Consider the following 21,592-nt stretch of genomic DNA (forward strand, 5'->3'; position numbering starts at 1 on the left):
TTTACTTTGACGTTGAAATATATTTTAGAAAGGTGTAACTAAAGTAAATAACTCAAGTTAACTAAAGTGTACTGTATATGACAAAACAAACCTAAGACAAAACACCCAAACTGAACAAAAAAACATACAAAGTTACAAAGCAAACATATAAACAATTAAAATGGCTACTAATCTCGGTTAAACTTAAATTAAATAAATAAAGTACAAATATTTCAAGCTGCTCATTTTAAAATAATTTAGTATGAGTTTAAAACACAAGTTTACCTCCAATAAACATTGTAATCTAGTTTCAAAATGATGTCCTACATTTTTCGCATTAGATTGACGTTGGATCTCGGCCAATGACCAATTCCCATCTGTTGGCCTTGAAACAACTGCCCGGCCAATGAGCGTCCAGCAGGGGCGGGCCGATTGACGCATAGGCAACAGGTTGTTTCGCACTGACAGTTTGGCGTGGGCTGTCCATCCCTGCTCTCAAAGGAGTTTTTAATTGAGACCAAACCAAGAAAAGGTTTCAAAATTGCTTTGACCCTCGTTAAAGTTACCCGGTATTACGGACGCTTTCACTAAACAGGTAAGCGTAAGGAGAGCCGTTCTTTTCACAGCGGTCTTGTCTTGCTTTTTTTGCTCTTAGCGCTGGGTTCGCGTCCAGCTTTTGAGTTCTTTAATCTGGTATCACACATGGCTTCTTATTTACGCCTGTGTTTCTCTTAGCGAGGCAGAGAAACACCTGTTGCTTTGTGTCTAGTGGACGGGCAGGAAGAAAGATGCCGTGATCCAGGTTGTATGAGAAAGTCATTATTTATCCAGATTCTGCTTTGATGTTTGCGCCGGAAGAACGATATCATTATCATAGTTAAACAATAGGGCATGTTGTTGTAATTATATTCATACACGGCAAGTTGCTTTTCTAACTATCCAAACAAAAAATGACATGCATCTATTTCAACATAACAAGTGGATTACACAACTGATAAAAAAAGTTAAGCAATATTCAGCTTATCGTAAATGTAACATCAACATTAAAAGTAGCATAACATGCAACTGGTTTTGTTCCTACCGATACTGACTGACTCGCGGGGTGGGTGTGACGCAATTTGAACAGCAATGTCACGGCTTGGAAAAGTTTCATCCTGCAGTTTCTCTCTTCGTAAACAGTGAAACGTAAGGACAATGAGAGCTACTGAAAAAGTGCCAGTGTCAGTGTAATTTAATATTTAGCTCTTGGTTATTTCCAACACTCCGACTGGAACACACTGTAGTGTTATTGTCAATTGCACAAAAAGTCAAACATTCTCATGTGAGAATGATCTATTGCTTCTGGTTAGCACAAATATGCTCTCTTCCTAAAAAAGTCAAATATTGTGCATACAATATATAATAAGCCAACATGAGCCAACATCTGTCACATAATACATAATAAGTTGTTAACAAAATATGTATCCGACTGTCTTAGTAAATTATACATCTGTGTAGAGACATTTCTATATCCTACAGGCACTTTTTGGGCTATTTTGAGATTTTTCGTGTTAAGTCAATGGTCACTTATTTCCATATCTTACATGTGCAACTGGGGAAGGTCAGTGCATGAGTTATTATAATCCTAAAACATCTTTTTACAGAGTGCATTCTTATCAAATTGGATTGGCACGTGGTTAGTAAATGTTAACATAACTTAATCCTTTTAATTACACTATATTACAGGTAAATCTAGTGTATCTTAATAACCCATGTGCATGTGCAGTGAAAGGAAAAATATGGCACAGAGAGCTGTTGATCCTGTCTCGTAACATTCCTCTCTGAACCCACAGACTGTCTGATGCCGGGTCAGACCCAGTGCTCAGCATTCCTTTGAAATAGTTAGCTATAGGGAATTGTACAAATGAGCGATAATTGAAGAACTCGCACATGCACAAAAGTGAACTCGAGCTAAGGCCCACATTTTGAAGGAGACCTCCTTTGATGATGTTAGATGTGTTATTTGCACTTTATCTCATCAACAAACTTAGGTCAAGTCATAAGTACACATATGCATATTTAATCAGACAATGTATGCTTTCCTATACTCAATACGCTCCTGTAACTAGTGAGAAATCACATGGTGGGTTCCGTTTTTGCAGGAATGCCTGGAATCTGGTGTATGGGAGGAAGACAATGACTAACTTTGAGTAGCTAATCGGACCTAATGCTTCAAAGGGGACGCTGACAGTTATAATGTAACCAGACCCCGTTACTCCAGGTTATTCATTGATCCGAGTCTGATGTTTATGGACCGTTGTGTTAGTTTCTTTCAGTAATTTCAGGATTTTTGCCCGTGAGGCTACACTGGTGCATGTTGTGTTAACATAGGAAGAAACATGGTACTTATAACACACCCAATACTTTTCTTGATTCATGCAATAATTGCAGATAAAATGGCCTTTAGGACTCAAGTGATACACACCGTGTGTGAGAGTGAAGAAAAACAGGGAATTTAAGCTTTAGACGATACTCGGCATAGCTGTGGATGTTTTCTGCATCACTGGTTTTGTACAACAGTGTAAGCAACAATACACCGCTCGGTGCACCATCAAGATTAAGTGCCACGTCTTTGATCAAAAATTTGTCATATGCGTTGCATAGTGCTCTGTTGTCATGTTAAGAATGTTGTCTTTGCAGCTAAAAGTAGCGCTCTTGTGACCTGGAACTGTGTTCCAGGAAAATGGGAAGACCGGAAGCAGGGTGGAATGTGCTAGAACCTGCTCCTACCAGCGAGCACACCTGTTTGTCTCAAACAAATAATATATCTATCTTTTCAAATGTAGAAGACTCTCGATACCGCGGCTGATATCGTATAGCTGTATTACATACAAAACTGCTTCACATACCATTTGCGTAAATGTGCCGCTGTATTGAGAAATAAGAGAGCTTGGCATGAATGAAATCTTTAATGGAACATACCGTGTTGCTTGCATTTTGTTCATTTTTGTTTGTCTGATATAGTCATAAGTTTGAAGGCAATAGAATCCAGGCAAGTTGTTTAAAAACAAGTTGGTTTGACAAATTAATACCCAGCTCAGCCTCAAATAATATTTATAGCAAAGTTTATAATTTATATTATAATAATATACATGTACACTGATCTTGTATCTCATGTTGTGCCTCCTCAACCCTCATGTGTACTTTTAACCCTCATTTTACACTTTTATGTGTTCTTCAGTTAGATGCCCCCAAACAATCCAGCTAGTGCTAAAATAATCTTAAAGGGATATTTCAGAGGCAAAACAAAATGTCCCCATGTCTTACTCACCCTCAAGGCATCCTAACTGAATATGACTTTCTTCTTGAAGAATAATGCAGTCGAAATTTATAACACCACCACATATCATTATGCTTCCAAGCGGTAGAATGGAAGTGAATGCGCTTCAAATTTTTTGAAGCTCCAAAATGTGCATCCATCGATCATAGATCTACTCGACATGGCTCTGTGGTCTTAACAAAGGTCTTCTGAAGTGAATTGTTGCGTTTGTTTAAGAGAAATATCCATATTGACAGCGCTATTAACGTTGATGTCTAGCTTCCTTTATCCCTCGGCTGCACGTGAACCTGAGGTTTGTTTTTCTCAGGTTTTGGCTCTGAAATATGCCTTTAATGTATACAGTATATTAGTTATGTTAGTGAAAGGTGCTGTGTGTAATTTTTTTTAGGATCCACTGACAGAAATGCAATAAAAAGAAGCGGAAATGTTACGACATCTTAATCCTGTGTCAGCCACCGTTGTGCTTTGAAAGGGAGGGGTAGAGTGAGCCGTTGGTTGCAATTCTCAACCTCACCACTAGATGTCGCTAAATTTCACGCACTGGACCTTTCATATATAACGTAATATTTGTATTTATGCCAGACTGCAATGACACATTCATTCTTTGTCTTCGTATCACAGAAAGCCAGAATGAGTTCACTCTCAGCAGACAGGAAGACCCCTCTGGACTATGGTGTCCAGATCCGCTTCATCAAAGATCTGGATGACGCCGGTGGGGGGCTCCCAGACAGGAGTCGACTGGCCAGTGGAGTTGTCAGCAATGGAACTTCTTCACCCTCTAAGTATGGAGTAGCCGTACGGGTGCAAGGAATTTCTGGACAGCCGTACGTGGTGCTCCAGGATGGAGAAAAGGGAGACTCTTACGGGGTACAGCTGAAGACCCAACAGACCCAGAGCTCGACCCCAATTGTCTCTCGGACCTCTCCATACAGCAGCTTGTTTCCAGAATTAAGGGAAGGTGCTCGAACTCCCCAAGATCTCACAGCTAGTTCTCCGGATGAGGAATTTGGGAGTCCTTTTAAGAGGCCACCTGGTGATGGACAAGCGGGGAACCAAGGAGAGGGTGAGGCCAGGACTACCGAACGTCTCACCCCTTCTACACCAGCTCCAAAGGTGGAGAGCAAAGACTATGATTATTACAATGAAGCGGGGCTTAGGAAGGTCAAGCAGAATGGGATCGGTGGTATTCTGAACGGGACGGGGCTAAATGGATCATTGGATAAAGAACCAGCACAAGCTATTGACACCAAGTCATTGGCTCCCATTAATAAACTCATCAGCCGGTTCGGCGGCGGTGGTTCTAGTGACGCTCCCACTTCAGAGGCACAATCTCGGCCTCGCTTTGACAACCGGGTGTCTCCCAGTGTGGATGCGCTAAATAAACCCAATGATGAACAACCCCCTCCACCGACTTCGCCAACTATAAATCCCTATGCTCCTATTACATCCTCTTCAGTGCCCAAACTCAGCTCATCTAAACCTTTAGCCGGCAGTCTGGGGCGAGAGCCAACATCTGTCACTAAAGTGACCGCCATCCCCAATTCCAAACCTTCCGCCTTTATCCAATCACCGAAGCTGTTTGTTCCTAAGGAGGCGGCACCTGCTGTACCAAAGAAACCAGTAAGTTATGAACTTCTCGCTTTTTCTGTTTCTTTATTTTTTTTGGTAAAACTTGCAAGAAATTGGTATTATATTCACCCCTCTCTGTCTCCAAGAATGACAATGCTTAAAGGAACAGTTCAACCAAAAATGAAAAGTCTTCATTTACTCACCCTCAATTCTGTATAAATGTATTTTTCTGATGAACACAGAGAAAGATATTTGGAAGAATGCTTGTAACCAAACATTTCTTGGCCACCATTGACTATCATAGTAGGAAAAATCACTTTATAAATGTACTGTATATGTTCTGTTGAACACAAAATAAGATATTTTGAAGAATGTAGGAAAGCAAACAGTTCATTGGCACTTTTGACTACCATTATTATTTTTCCTACTATGGTAGTCAGTGGTGACCAACAACTGTTTGGTTACAAGCATTCTTCCACATATCTTTCTATGTTCATCTTTCTGATGAACACAGAGATTTATACAGATTTGGAACAACTCGAGGGTGACTAAGTGATGACGATTTTTATTTTTGGGTGAACTGTCCCTTAAACTTACCATTAGAATTATAGATCTTTTCAATGTCTTTTCAGGTGACCCCTGACCTCATAAAGAGCCAGCCTTCGAGTACAGAAATCGCAAATGGAGATGATGCGCAGACCAAACAAGCCATTTACAACATTCTTAAAGAAGGGTACGATTATACTATAAAATCTCATTGATGTTCATTGAAAGGAGTCCAAGCTTAAGCCATCCTTAGCAACCACCCAGAACACCATAGCAACTCCTTAGCAAAGTGCTAAAACTTTAAACACTTTTGTTACCACATAGCAACTGCCCCCTGGCAACAAGATGCTTATCTGAAAAAGCACTAGTCATGCCCTGTGTCCAAAATCGTCTACTTTCATACTATATAGTAGCTGAAAATAAATCCTGAATACTATAGTATGTCCGAAACCTCACTATGCATAAAACAATAGGCGAGAAATACCCGGATGGTCTACTGCTTCCGCCTAGATTTGTAAGTGTGTCTTGGATCGACACTATTCTATCCCATGATGCCACGGGAGCTGAGCAACTGTCAAATCCAATAAAAATAGTGGAAAACTTTAACCCAGATGTCCGTTTTTCAAATATTAGTACCGATAAATTAATTTCTCGTGACACATTCTCTTCTGACAATGTAAATCTACTCTTTCCATTAATTCAATATCCTTGTTTTTCCCAACATTAGGTCTGTTGAGAGTGAGACGGCCATAAAACGCAAAGTGAGCCTCGTTCACGAGAGGTTCTGTGGTTTGAAGGTAAGCGCACGATCACGTTCAATACATCAGTTTCAGTTTCCCAACATTCAGTGGAGTTCAACTGTGTTCACTACATCACAGAGGGTGTGTACTGTGTACATGGTTTGCATATTGGTCCAGGTTTTGCATGATTGTGAGTATGTGTGTGTCTTCAGCGAAAGGGAAAGACGGAACGGCGAAACAAATTACAAACTTTAATAAATATTTGGTCAAACAAGACATTTTTGGTTAAAGAAAGAAATAAGATTCTGTACTAATGCAAAGATGTGAAAAATGATCTGTACGATAGAAGTCTTGTGGTAATGCATATATGTTTTTCAACATGAGACAAGCTTCATGCAGGTAAATACAGATCTAAGTTGTATTCAGACTTCAAAGCTGAAGTCACTTTTTGCCACTTGCATCAACAAACGAGTTTCAAAAGTAATCATTTGAATGAATGAGTAGTTTCCAAAACACCGCTTCTGCTTGCCATTGGGCGATAAATCGATAGTCCCGCCTCCAGTCAGAATTCTGTACAAACTCGACATTTGAATACGCCACAGTGTCGGCACTTTTCCAGGAAACTAACCCACCAGTTGCTTGTTGGATTTGAAGTTATGGTAAATAATTCTCAACATGTATTAAAAAGAGAACGAATCAAACAGCTAGAGTGAGACTCTTTGTAGAGAGAAAGTATGTGTGTCTATATGTTAATTCATCTTGTCCTCTTGTTAATACATGCATCACGAGCCTGCGTGTTTGCGTAACCTGTGAAATATCTTCCTGCGGTCTCTTGGCAACCGTCGTCTCAACAAGGAAAGCTGATTAGGGCCGCGTGGTCGAGAGCTCAGCCTTTGTGATCCATCAATAATTGAGTTAAACTGGAAATGGATAGCGGTGAGGGAGGGTTTCCCCTCGGCTCGGGGGTCTCAGCATGTCTGTTTAGATTACAGTAGTAATGGAGACTCATTGTATGACCTCTTACTTCTGTGTGTCATATCCCACTGAGTGCTCGTCCATGCGTGATAAACTGTTGCTGGGGACGATATTTTGCTGGGAGACATTGTGTCTTGTGAATTAAGAGCAGTAGCGTGTGGTATACCTCACCCGGCACTTGAAGACTTTTAATGTTTGATGATCTCTGTGTAGGTATACTGTGATTACTTTTTGTAAACAGTGAAAAGATGCTTGGTGATGACAATGTGCTTATTAAAATAGCCTTTTTTTCCACATATTGTTTTGTGATTTGTATGTTTAAAGGAATAGTTCATGCAAAAATGAAAATGCTCTTATGATTAACTCACCCTGATGCCATTCAAGTATGTGTAACGTAATGTTCATGTTTCAAATTTGACCTTAACCTCTTATGTAAGCGCCTCATTTTTGAGCATTTCTGATTGCAAAAACAAGTTCGAATGTTAAGTGTTTTAGCTTTCAATTGATGGATAGTTTTTGATGGTTGATTGAATAATAATATAAAACAAAGGTACCAAAAAATGCTGACATGCTAAACAACGCCTTTCCCATGGGCCCTGCATGTTAAGGAGTTACAATACTATAAACATTATTGCATTCATTTACCATTTAATATACCTACTATAACTACTACTGTGGCTTCTGTCGTACTTGCATTTATTACTTGCGTAAGTTCATGGTAACTCTCATCCGACTTATTGTAGTTGTAGTTTTCAGTTGTATAGTTTTATTAATATTTTGAATTGGCTTTTATTTTTTTATTTTTAGTTTTCGTTGTAATTTATTTTAGTTAAATTTTTTGCTATTTTATTATAATTTAATTTCTGTTTGTTTTTTCTTTTTTGCATTGCTGTATATTTTTTGAATGCTGTACAGAAGAAATTCTTTTCAGCTGTAGACTTCTTGTTTTTTAAACAACGTTTTCTTTGTGCGCTTTCGAATGTCGGCGGCATCAACTGTGCGAACGTAAAGAGTAAGCAACGATCTTATATAGTCCAAGTGTTAGATGATGGTTGGATCTATACGTAATAGGTGACGTAACATCAGAGTCTTCCTGGCAGAACTTGCGCTAAAGCTTACATTTCTCTTGGTTAATTAAATGCGTTATTTAAGTACCACGATAATGTCTTATCCATGGTGCTAAAGGTTACTTTCAGATGTTTTAGTAACTAGGAGAAGAGGACCTTAATACTTTCCTTTTTTATTCAAGCAGCAAGTTAAGACGCAAGAACAAGAGGTCAGTTTAAACGACCTCATAGCAGCCGTGTGTGGTCATTATAATGATGGCACAGCAGTTGTATGAAGCAGTGTGGGGTTGCTCATCTACATGTGTAGAAAGGGATATTCTAGAAGACTGAGATATTTGAGGAGAGGACAGCTGCATATTTGCTGTGCGTTCATGTTTTTTTAACGTTTCAAATAAAGTTTTGTGTTTCACGTTCCTGCATGGTGTGCAGATGTTTATACATATGCACTTACAATGTAAGTTTTCATCTGATTCCAAAAGGTTTTAAAAGCATAAATATTAAGTTTTTTTGCTAAAAAAAAAACATTCAGGTCAATAGTCTAGTTGTTGTATCTTTGCACATGCAACAGCAAACTTTTACACATGATATACTACTCTAGACAAGTTTTGCATGGACAAACTTAGTAAGTGATGGCCCTAAGATCATACTAGTAAGCTACAGAACATGGGTCATTATAAGTCAAATAAAGCCAAAGTTAAAACCATTATTCTATTGTATTTATGATCAGGTTATATTCAGGGCTTGCTCTATAATGGTAGAAGATTCTTGGTTGATAGTTGAAGTAAAGTATCATTGTTGGCTTTTGGTGTCTCACAGGGTCCTCAGATCCTAGTGACCGACAGCAATATAAAGACAGAATTGGAACAGGCTTTGAACAAGAACACACAGCTTCAACAGATGCTGGACAAGAGCAAAAGAGAACTGATGGAAGTTCAGGACCAGTAAGTGTGACCTTTTTCTTACAGTCATGTATGAACTTGATGTGTAATGATGCGATATTTCAATTGAGTTAATATGATCTTTCTGTCTTTAGATTGGTGGAGCTGAGGATGGACAGAGAGAAGGCGGAGGCTCGCTTACGGCAGCAGGAGGATCAGTTAGCTCAGCTTCAGGAAGAGCTCAGGAGGACGTCACCCCAGTCGGACACATTGCAACTAGTATGAACGCAAAAGCATGACATATGGAAGTGTTGAATTTATTTGAGTGTCGATTTAGGCAACAAAGTTTTATTTCATTATTGTTAAACTAAGAAAGATTTAAATTCAGTATCGCTACAGCACCTACTGAAAGAACACAGTCTCTTTGTGCCCCTTACTATGTCCCTGTCTGTCTGTTTATCTGTTTCTATCTGTCTGTCTGTCTATTTCTCTGTCTACCTCTCTATCTTTGTCTGTCCATCTGTCAGTCCTTCTGTCTGTCTGTCTGTCTGTCTGTTTATCTGTCTGTCTGTCTGTCTGTCTCTCTATCTTTGTCTGTCCATCTGTCAGTCCGTCTGTCTGTCTGTCTGTTTATCTGTGTCTGTCTGTCTATCTGTCTGTCTGTCTGTTTCTATCTGTGTCTGTCTGTCTGTTTCTATCTGTGTCTGTCCGTCTGTCTTTCTCTCTGTGCATCTTTTTGTCCGTCTGCCTGTCGTCTATCGGTCTGTCTATCTATCTGTCTTTCTCTCTTTATATCTCTTTGTCCATCTGTCTGTCTGTCCCTCTATCTGCCTGTCTGCCTGTCTATTTCTCTGTCTACCTCTCTATCTTTGTCTGTCCGTCTGTCTGTCTGTTTATCTGTGTCTGTCTGTCTGTCTGTTTCTATCTGTGTCTGTCTGTCTGTCTTTCTCCCTGTGCATCTTTTTGTCCGTCTGCCTGTCGTCTATCGGTCTGCCTATCTATCTGTCTGTCCTTCTGTCTGTCTATTTCTGTGTCTGTCTGTCTGTCCGTCTGTTTGTCTGTCTATTTCTCTGTGTCTGTCTGTCCCTCTATCTGTCTGTCTGCCTGTCTGTCTTTCTCCCTGTGCATCTTTTTGTCCGTCTATCTATCTGTCTGTCCCTCTATCTGTCTATTTCTCTGTCTACCTCTCTATCTTTGTCTGTCTATCTGTCAGTCCGTCTGTCTGTCCGTCTGTCCGTCCGTCTGTCTGTCAGTCTTTCTCTCTGTAAATCTCTTTGTCCATCTATCTGTCTGTGTACCTGTCTATTTCTCTGTCTGTCTAACTATCTGTCTCTGTCTATCCATAGTCTATATGTATATCTGTCTTTCTCTCTGTGTATGTCTTTGTCTGTCTATCTGTTATTTCTCTGTCTGTCAGTCTGCCTGTCTGTCCATGTTGCTTTATCTCACTATATGTCTCTCTCTCTCTCTGCAGGATTTGATGACAGTGCAGGCAGATCTGTCCGAGTCTCTGATGCTGAGACAGAAACTGGAGGACACTCTGAGACAGAGAGAGCGAGAGCTCACCGCTCTGAAAGGAGCCCTGAAGGATGAGGTGGAGTCACATGATAAAGAGATGGAGGCCCTGAGGGAGCAGTACAGCCAAGACATGGTTGCGTTACGTCAGAGCATGGAGACCGTCTCACAGGTACAGTGTACACAAACAGACCGGTACCTCCAGGGTGAGAAAGGCCTGAGGTTTATGTTTAAATTAGTTTTCTAGACTTCTCTAGTTATCTGTCACCACAGGTCTTAAAGTTTAAATGTCACTATTTCATTCATAATATAGGATTTGACAACTTTTGCTCATTAAGGATTTACTGAAAGTTTTGTGCAAAGCAACAAAATCAAAGCTAATAGGAACATATTTCATGTGAAATAGACAGTGAGGCAGGATTTTGGAGTAGTTCATTTAGTTTGATCAGATCCAGATCCAAAGTTTTTCACTTTTACCTCCTCCCCTCACCTGCTCCTCTATCTCACTCTCTCTGTCTGACCATCTCTGCAGTCTCAGCTGGAGATCGAGGAAGAACGTGAGAAGGTAAACGCCTCCATCTTGGCTCTGGAGGAGGAGCTGGAGAGTTACAAAGATCAGAGCGACCACTGGAAAGATAAGTTCAGTTCTGCTAACCAAGAGTAAGTTGCAAGAGGCTATGAACACCCACGTAATATTGCACTGGTATTTCAATGCTCAATGTGGAAGCCTAACAAGGATTTTGTTTTCAGCCGGGGACCAGTGCAAATATATAAAACGTATGGCACATACCAATAAATATAGGAGTTTTGGAAATATTTCAATGAACACAAATGGCTTATTAAAGATTGTGTAAGCAAGTATTATGGAGCTAATAATAAGTTTTTTTGTATTGGGATCTTTGGTTAAGAGTTGGGTGGGGGTGGTCACAGATCGAAACTCTCTGATGTAAATATCATTTTTTTCGTTTTAAAATCTAAAGACGTCACTTCAAGGTGCAAGTCCATATTTGTCAAAGGAGTTCGATGACTAAGTTGTAATCATACCCAAACAATCCTGTGACCAACTCCCATTATTAACAGTCAATGTTATCTCAAGCAATTCATTATATAAAGAATGTTCTGCTAAAATCTTTTGTCGTCTGATCCTCTGGACTAAAATGTACAACACGCATCGCATTTTCTTGAAACTTAAAGAGATAGTTCACCCAAAAATGAAAACTCACCCTCTTGTCATTTCAAACCTGTATGACTTTCTTTCATCTGCAGAACACAAAAGAAGATATTTTGAAGAATGTTGATAACTGAACAACGGCGGTACCCATTATCTTCTATTGCACGAACACAAAACCATTTCAAGTGAATGGTTCGGTTACCAACATTCTTCAAATGATCATTTTTCATGTTCTGCAGATGAAAGAATATATATGTTATATATGTTATATATGCCTGTTATAATGACATCATGTATCTAATCCACACTTTTGAGATTATACTTCATTTTAAATGATGTAGGATAGGAGATGAGATGCATTAAAAACATGTCTTTACCTTGTCCCAAAGGTATAATTGTGTTCATGTTCCCTAAAATACTGTTTATTTCAGTGTTGACAGCTTTATTTGCTCCCGTCAGATACGGTCGTTGTGTGTTTGTTTGCATGTTAATTGTTGTTTTTCTGATGCATGCGTTTACTTCCGGTTCTCATTCACCAGGCGAGGGCAGCGCAGCGCACTTCAGAAGTGAGACTGAGTTTTGTAGACACATGTCTACAGTCACCTGGGCATAAATGAATCACTTGAACTAATAACCTGTTATTGATCAAAGTAAATCTGTCAAATATCTGCCTCACTCTGACACACTAAATTCGAATCTGTTAACCTAATTTTAACAGTATAGTCTGATGAAAACAAAACAAAATCAGCTGTGTAAAACTAATCGAAACGAATCCTGTAATCTCACTCTCCGCGCTGGCCTGTTTTAACAAATGTAACGAAACAGTCCTTGATCTTTTTATTAATATGCCAAATCTTATTAAACAATCAGACTGAATCACGACTTGATCAGATTTGTTTAGTGGATGGATGTAGTATTGTGTGTTTGTTCTAATTTGTGTCTCTCTTGTTGGACAGACTACTGCAAGCTCAGCAAGACAAAAAGCAACTTGAAGAGAAACTGCACGCCGTCAAAAAACAAGCAGATGAAACCGATTCAAACCCTTTCACAGAGGTTAGATGCATAGAAATGTTAAAACGGTTTCTGTAGCATTTGTCCACTGGCAATCCAGTTTTATATTTTATATTAAAAAAATATATGCATGACAATGCACAAAACCATTTTCTTAAATCTTCAGGTGCTGCGGCGCTGCCAAGATGATTTGAAAAACGCCCGTTCAGATCTGGACAGACAGAAAGCGGAGATGATGAAAAAGGGGGAGGAGCTCAAATCAGTGACAAGAGCCAATGAGGAGCGAGAAACGGAACTACAGATGGAGATCGACAGACTGAAAGACCAATCAAAGAAAGACAAAGAACTCGCGAAAGCTTTGGAGAAGACGTCGCAGGTATGTGGAAGGAATCATGATGGTGAATATATTTTCTAATAAGGAAGAAACTCACTCATATCATCTGTTTGTTGCAGACCTCCACTTCTGAGTCGTCTAAGGATATCGGAAGCAACCTGGAACTTCAAGAGGACAACGCTCGCTTGAGAGAGCGAATCGCTCGCATAGTAAACGCACATGCATGCAAAAACTCACTGATGATCATATCTAAAAAGGAACAAATTGCAAGCGATTTATCTGTAAAACTCTTTACATTTGCTCAGTCTGCTTATGACACTCTGATCTTCTCCAGACACGTCTGCACTCCAGTGTTCCTGACAGCTCCTCTGACGTTCTGGAGGAGGAGAACCGTAGCCTGAGGAGCCAGCTGGAGGAGTCCCGGCGCATCGTGTCACGTCTTGGGCAGGAGAAGGACGAGGTCAGCCGGCGGCTGGAGGAGAGGGAGAGAGAGAGAGAAGCTCTGAGACGCGGCAAGATCGACCTGGAGGAGCAGAAAAGACTGCTGGACCGATCGCTGGAGAAGATCAATAAGGAGGTGTGTCTTCACAAATATAATGATACTAGTCGTTTTTGACTTTGCGGGGTAAAATTCACAGCTTTATTTAAAAATGGTGATAACAGTAATGCTGTATATTAACAAACGCAATGCTCGCTCTCTATTAGATGGAAACTATGATGGGAGATTCACGTCAGTCTGTACAGGTTCTTCAGTCTCAGTTGGATGAGTTCAAAGATCGTTCTCGCCGAGAGCTCCTGGACGCTCAGAGACTCGGTAAAGACCGACTAACCGAGCTACAGAGATCTCAGGCCCTTCTCAAAACCACTCAGGAGGAGGTGAGCTCATGTCGGACACAACAGCAACATTGAAGATCAACAGAAGATTATACAGTGCTTTTAAATTCATTGCAAACATTGAGAGCGCGTTAAAGGAATTTTTCATGGATGTAAGAATATACTGATTTCATATAGATGATGCTGAACTCATTGCTTTGTCTGTGTCTCAGGTGTCTCGTCTGAAGAAAGATCTGTTATCATGCTCCGAGGAGAGAGACAGCGCTCAGCTGGATAAAGAGCTGCTGAGCAGCCGTCTCAAGAACCTGGAGAGCGAGATGGAGACCAAGAGAAGCTCACACACAGATCACAGCAGGGAGCTCCGCCAGATGGAGGTGTGTGTGTGTGTGTGTGAACATATAAAGAAAGAACAAGGCTGTGAAATTCATCAGGACAGATTGACTACTGACGTTTAGCACTGTAACGGATGTTGTATTGAGAGTCAAAAAAACGAGGGCTGTTTATTTGGATGGTTTCGGGGTGTATGTAAACGGACACTCATGTAATTTGTGTGTGTGTTTCAGGACAAAGTGAAAACATTAGAGATCGAACTGGATGAGGAGAGAAGTGGAACAGATTTAATGAATGAACGCATCACTCGAAGCCGGGAGCAGGTACGCACACACACACACACACACACACACACACACACACACACACACACATTAAAGGTCCGGTGTATTAAATTTGGCGGCATCTGGTGGTGAGGTTGCGAATTGCAACCAATGGCTCACTCCATCCCCCCTCCCTTTTGAAGTACTATGGTGGCTGACACAGGACTAAGATGTCGTCACATTTTCACTTCTTTGCCGAAGGCGATAACATATTTACGAAATGCGCTCTGTAGAGCAGTTTGTCCGTTTAGGGCTACTGTAGAAACAACATGGTGAATTCCATGCAAAGGGACCCCTTCGTTATGTAAGGTCTTTATACACCTCTGAAGACACAGTTTTGTATATTATATTGCATCTCTGTCAATAGAACCTCCAAAAAATGACACACAGCACCTTTAAATCAGTAATAGACATGGACTAAAAGCAACAAAACTGCATTCGTGTCTTTGGGTGTTTTTTCATGTTGAAACATGCACATGGTGACTATCATACATGACTTCTAGAAATGTAACTGCTAGTTAATTGTGCTGTTTATTGCATTATTTTTATTATATTGATAATAAATATTATTTTGAGCTACAGTAATGTAACATAGCAGCGATATAAATTTAAGCTTCATGTGTTTTGTATCTCAGGTGGATCAGCTCCGCTCTGAACTGATGCAGGAACGTTCAGCAAGACACGACCTTGAGATGGATAAAAGTGCCTTAGAGAGACAGGTACACACACGCACACACACACACACGTCTGGTTTATTATCTCCGTGGGGACAGTCCATAGGCGTAATGTTTTTTATACTGTACAAACTGTATATTTTATCCCCTAACCCTACCCCTAAACCTAAAGATCATAGAAAACTTTTTGCATTTTTAGATTTTTAAAAAATATCGTTCTGTACAATTTATAAGCTTTTTTGCCCATGGGGACCTCAATTTTGGTCCCCACGGTGACACGAGTCCCCATGTGTTGGTGTGCATTCAGGTTTAGGTCCCCACCGGGATATAAAAACATGAACACACACACACACAAATTGAAACCATATAATACACACTCACACATACATGAACATGACCTTGAGATGGATGAAGATGCCTTTGAGACTATACAACAATGGTGCATTGGATGTGTTTTTATTGCTTTTGTTAAACGCTATTTTCACACATTTTCCACATACAATGGTTTGTCACTATAGGTGACATTTTGTATAGGATGATGCATTAGTGTCCCTTGTAGTGGATGATATGCCACTATGCCATCAAAATCTTTGAATAGCTGTCCACTGTAGTGACTTCTGTGTGTTAAATACATCAATTAATATACTTGAATATGTTTGAAATACTTTATTATGCTTCTGCTACATTTATTTCTCATTATCAGCACATGTTCTGTCTTTGTTTCAGGTGAAGGAGTTTAAGTCTCGTTTGGCTGATTTGGGCACTCAGACTCGACCTTCCGCTGGAGTCACGCTGTTAGAAAACAAAGTTCAGGAGCTGGAGGACAGATTGTGCAGTGAAGAGAGGTACACATACACTCCAGCAATTTCTTATAGCATTATACCTGAACCAACATCATCTGTTGGCTGTTTATTTAGAGAGAAAAACACAATTCTGGCGTCTCAGAAGAGATTGGACAGAAAGCTTAAGGATGTGACCACAACCCTGGACCAGGAGCGAAATCAACACGCTGAACAGAGAGACCAGGCAAGCACATCATCTCACGTTAAGTCAAAGAGGTTATGAGTGACTTAAAAATGCACTGAATGTATTTTAGAATAGAAATGAGAATACGTGTGTGTGCCAATGCATGTAAGCTGTTGTATGTCTGTTCAGCTGTCTCTGCGGGTGAAGGCTCTGAAGCGTCAGGTGGATGAGAGCGAGGGGGAGGTGGAGCGTCTGGAGGGCATCAGACGGAAGGTTCTGCGAGAGCTCGAGGAGCATCGGGAGCTGCAGGAGGTTCTGCAGACCAAAGTGAACACGCTGGAGAACGAGCTTAAGTGTGTGATGCGTTCATAAAACTTACGATTGTTTATTTACCAAGCCTCATGTTGTTTTAAAATGTATACGATTTTGTTTTGTGATAAACTATGGTAAGCCCTGTAAAACTATACTAAATCATCTTAAATATTGAAAACGGTGAAATTGTAAAATGTACATATGGATATAAGTATTTTGCAAATGGTTCAACAACACTGTTTTTAAAGTTTTGTTAAATAAGTATTATTATTGGTGGGTTGTGATGTTGCCCACTAGGTGGTGCTCTCGCAGCGTCAGCCAGTCACCTGCACACACCAGACTCTGCTCTTTCAAGTCTTGATCTATGAATACCTGTTTTCTTTAACTTTGGGTTTGTGTGTGTTTATTTGTTTGATAGGAGGAAAGTCCAGGCCCGACGCCCAACTTTGGGGTCCACGCTGAGTTCTGAAGAGGAAGACGGTTACTCGGAGTCAAAGAGCATCACATCTCTCCTGACTGAAACACCACTCCAGACCACCAACTGTTAGCAACAGAAAGAGAAAAAATGATGCACATTATTGTTTTCTAGTAAATGACGAAAGAGACATGAAAGACTGCTGCTCTTTATTTATATTAAAAAGAGTGATAAAACATAAGTGATTTCGGCACAACATGAATGTAAACGGTGAAAAACTGTTGCGGGCTGTCCTACAGGTGTCATGTCTGTTTTTGATACTGACAACAGGTCAGTGGTTAAGTAGCTAGACCCCAAAAAGTGTTACAGATGAAAAGCAGTCTGTGAAGATTTGTCAACCTTTTTCCTCCATTAGAATTGTTTTTGTTTATGTTTTTGCTCTGTTTATGAGTGTAATGATATGTTTGTTTTAAGATGTCATTCATTTTTTTTGTATTGCTGAATTTTCCAGTTGTTTGTAGTGAACATTTATGAAGGATTTTAATTACATACATTGTGGAATGTATAAACATACAAAGTAAAAAATGGTGCAGATTCACAAATGGTACTTTAATTTTTTCGATTTTTTTTGTTTATTCTAAAGCCTAAACTAAATTTCAGGTTGATTGACAGCTTCACTTCCATTCCTAAGAATGTCTCTTGTGTTCCAGAGAAGAAAGTCTGAGTTTGGAATGGTGTTCAGTAAATGATGACGGGGTTGTCAATTTTGTTTGCACACTATAATGAAGGACTTCCACAGAACTAAACTTCTGAATAAAACTTGTATATTATGTCGTAATGTATGCAAATCACTTAATTAATGGCAACTTTAGTTTTTGTGCCAAGACAAAAAAAGGAAAATATTTTGAAGTAATGGCTTTGAAATTAATCAAAATTGCCTTAAATTTTCAGACATTTAAACTGCTATTAAAAACCCTAAGCTGCTTTTTGAGAGATTTATATGTATATTCAGATTGACCAGAATCTAAATAAACCTGTACGAAATGTATTTTTTATCTCTTTATAGGAACGTTTTGGAAGACATATTTCTTTATGCTATATTGGATTTATATACTGCCTTGTTACATAAAGTCTGTTATTCTTAAAACTGATGTCAGTTTTTCTTATTTTGGTTTTAGACCTCTTCTCTATCTTTTCTGCACACATATTTGTGTTTTTTAATAAAAGTCGAATGATTGTATAGTGTCAGTAAGATCATTCAGCAGCTTTTTAGCATTATTTACAAAACCATTTTTTTTAAAGATATGGCTTACTGGAATTACTGGAAGTTTTATGGTGGTGAGTTTGAAATGTCATTAGTTTTTTCCCCACATACTTTTTATCATTGACATTCATAACATGAAGTGTGAATTGTTAACTTTAAAATGTATTTCAACTGTGTTTATAGACTTTCTGTTCTACATAACCAAAAAGGTTTTTACATAACAGCTGTTTTTAACCTTAAAAATGTTTAAGAACAGCCTGCAGCGATCATCCAAATGACAGACATTTGCATTTCAAGTCAAGGTCTGTGTTAGCTCGTCGTGTTTTTCATGTGTTTGACTAATGTTATTGCTCTCTTTCCCAGCATGCTTGAACTGTTTTTAAATAAGTACTGTACATTCAGATATGCAAAGTTCCACCATATGATTTTTTTTCGAAGCTGTAAACAAGTCAGTGTTCTAGTAATGTTTTTTTCTCAAACATTTATTAAGTAATTAATAACAAAAAGACAGTACAAAATTCAGTGTTGTAGAAATGTACTAGAAATGTTTCTTTCCTTCACCCCTTCTTCCTCATTTGTTTTTTTTCTACGTACTCCAGCTCTTTTTCATCCACACCTCATCACATTTTTTTCACATTATTTTCAAAGATGACTCCTGTTTTCATAAAAAACCTCATAGTAGTTGTGTTGTTTCTGTGTTGTGTGTATTTTTAACTCTAAGCAGATATGATGCTATTTTAACACATTTGCTGGGTCATCGGAGAGCATTGCTTTAGATTACATGTCTGTGCTAATAAATTAAACATGATATCAGGGCTGTTGCCTTACAACGGAAGCAAGACAAAAAACACTTATTTATGGGGTCACAAAGACAGCATTATTTATATCACTGTAGATTATCACTTCCTGATAGTCCTGTACAATCGACTGCATTCATGTTATTTTGACAAGGGGTAATCACAGAAAGAATTACATGTGCAAAGCAAATAGTACTATAGGTGTAGTGTAGTATGCTACAGGTCAAGAACTACAGGTTGTGGTGGGTACGATCAAAATTAAAACATTGTGAATTTCTTAGTCATTGCATTTTTGTCAACTAATTCTTAAGGTGGAAAAACAAGAGATAAATGGTAATATGTTCATTTATTTACATTACTAGAGGAAAAGAATACAAAGAACATATTATAGATATAAAAAACGATTAAAAAACGATTATCTATAAACACAATTCAAAACCGAAATATGTTGGTATTCTAATTTACTGCTAAATGTTTACCATTTAATTGTTTACAGTTAAAAACTGAATAATGACATGCCTTCATTGATCTGCAATCCTGTTCTGTACTGGTGATGAATCATAAATGCTTTATTAATAAAGTGGATAACAGAGTAGCCTATTAAAGTGTCAAAAGGTTAAGAGTATTCTCACTCGTAAATGGAATCTAGAAAAAATATATTTTCAGAACGAAGAACATATAATAAGATAAACATTCAAAGATATGTTACACCTAAACTACTGTTGCCGTTGATAACATTTGATAACATTTCAAGGAGTAAAAAGGTCGAAAAAGTTTATTCTTTATGATAACTGTCGAAGAAGACTCATTTTACCAGAATTTTCTGCACTTTATTAATGTTTATTTTCATTACTTCCAAAATCTTTTTAACAAGATTTTCAACTTTAAACACGAAATATATTTTCAAAACAGAATTATCACGGGCTAAAGTACAAAGCATGTTCATTAACATTCATCATGTGAAACGCAGATCACAAGATCTCTTTTGCATTTATGTAATCCACTTGAAATAATAAACACTTCAGAAATGTATAATTCATAATACCTATACATGCAAGTTCAGATGTGTACTTTGTGCAATGCTAAGTTGGAATGACATGATGAAAATTGTAGTATTGTTTGTGTAGTTTCGATACTAAACCAAAAACCATTATTCAGGCTTAGTTGAGCTATTCTGTCAACCAAGATTCTTTAATAGACCACTTGAGCAAAGCGATGACAGGCCCAGCCCAGTTCTAAAGAAACCATTCCTCTTTTACTTTCTATGCCAACATTACTGAAATACACAGTTTGGTCTTAACAGACTACATAGAAAAAAACATTTGAATCCACCCTAAACAACAAATCTTGGCCACCTGACATATTAGCTCAATCATGAATCTTGGAGTATAGACAATGCACAAACGGAAAACATTTATACACAGAATTGTATTATAAACTCAAATATTATTGACTGTAAATGTGAAATATTACTTTTGGCATTATAACCAAACATGACCCACTGAATTATAGTATTCTGTGTTTTTGTATGTTATCCATGTTTCATTCTGCACACTGAAGCATGCATGTTTGTTTAGATAAAGCATATTGAAAGAAGGTCAATGCCTCAATGTCAGATGCCAAGGTTGCCAAAGTTGATTTTATCTTCGCTTCTCACATTTTTTACCCCTCAGCACCACCCAGCAAACTTAAACAAACAGTGTTGCACAAGTGGGTGATGTTATCTGAATGACTTCAGTGAAGTTGAGGTGAGGTTCTATGGCATCTATGGCATTCTATTCTCTGTTTATCTAGAATAACCAGGAAAAGATGTGATCGAGAATGGCCAGAAATAGATACGAATACTTGAACTTAAAATGAGAATGGTGCTATTATAATACGTGTGATTGTTGTCAAACGCATATTTACAACTGCTTGCCGAGACAAAATCAGATGATATTACTAGAAAGAAGAAAAATTAGGCCATGGTGACCTCGCCCCGGCGTTGTATTTTGTATACAATACAACTGATCATAGGATTACTTAAAATATATTTAAATCTATATAATTATAATGTAGTTTATATTAATGCACATGAAATGCACATATATTCAATGTTCAATAATGCATGGGATGTGGCTTTAAAATACAGTATGATGCGAGTGTATGTGACCTTCAACACATTTTTTCTAGGATAAGCTACAGGCAACACACACAGGAACATGAAATGTAATGCACAATTTTATTGAAATTGTTAAGAATGTGCTCCAAATCTTCAAACCACACACGAAATGTTTAGACTACACATGACATTTGTTTGTTACGCCATATTACAGGATGCAAATGATCTCCTGTGATATTGGTCATAGAATAATCTGTCAAGCTGTTTTATTTGAGTGACATACAGGCAATAAACGAATTATTGTGTGAACTATTTAGTTTTTCTCCTCTTACTACAAAGAAATAAACACATGACCCTTCACGTGCAATCCAATCGCCTAAATTTTGTGCTTGTAATTCCCATCCTGGTAAAGTCAACAACATTGTTTTAATATACAGTATATGCACACAGATATGATAGAGCAAAGGGGTTG

The 21,592-nt window shown here is 38.5% G+C and overlaps 1 protein-coding gene across 6 annotated transcripts; it reads left to right on the top strand.

Annotated features, from left to right (window-relative positions):
* Window positions 1-411: 411 nt before the first annotated feature.
* On the top strand, window positions 412-18,169 carry cgnb (cingulin b). Of its 6 annotated transcripts, none has more exons than XM_057355299.1 (23): window positions 412-574; window positions 715-781; window positions 2,121-2,239; window positions 3,920-4,918; window positions 5,500-5,600; window positions 6,141-6,210; window positions 9,012-9,136; window positions 9,229-9,352; window positions 10,548-10,760; window positions 11,121-11,248; window positions 12,299-12,325; window positions 12,716-12,812; window positions 12,937-13,146; window positions 13,224-13,313; window positions 13,439-13,681; window positions 13,810-13,980; window positions 14,151-14,312; window positions 14,502-14,591; window positions 15,227-15,310; window positions 15,992-16,110; window positions 16,183-16,291; window positions 16,421-16,584; window positions 16,962-18,169. In XM_057355299.1, the coding sequence occupies exons 4-23, from the start codon at window positions 3,929-3,931 to the stop codon at window positions 17,089-17,091; spliced, it is 3,447 nt and encodes a 1,148-aa protein (XP_057211282.1). In that variant the 5' UTR covers window positions 412-574; window positions 715-781; window positions 2,121-2,239; window positions 3,920-3,928; the 3' UTR covers window positions 17,092-18,169. The 6 variants fall into 6 exon arrangements, with proteins under 6 accessions (XP_057211282.1, XP_057211284.1, XP_057211283.1 ...); XM_057355301.1 differs by having other exon boundaries at window positions 2,121-2,216; XM_057355300.1 differs by lacking the exon at window positions 2,121-2,239.
* The last annotated feature ends 3,423 nt before the right edge of the window (window positions 18,170-21,592 follow it).

The sequence above is a fragment of the Triplophysa rosa genome, linkage group LG16 (assembly GCF_024868665.1).
Source record: "Triplophysa rosa linkage group LG16, Trosa_1v2, whole genome shotgun sequence".
NCBI lineage: Eukaryota > Metazoa > Chordata > Actinopteri > Cypriniformes > Nemacheilidae > Triplophysa > Triplophysa rosa.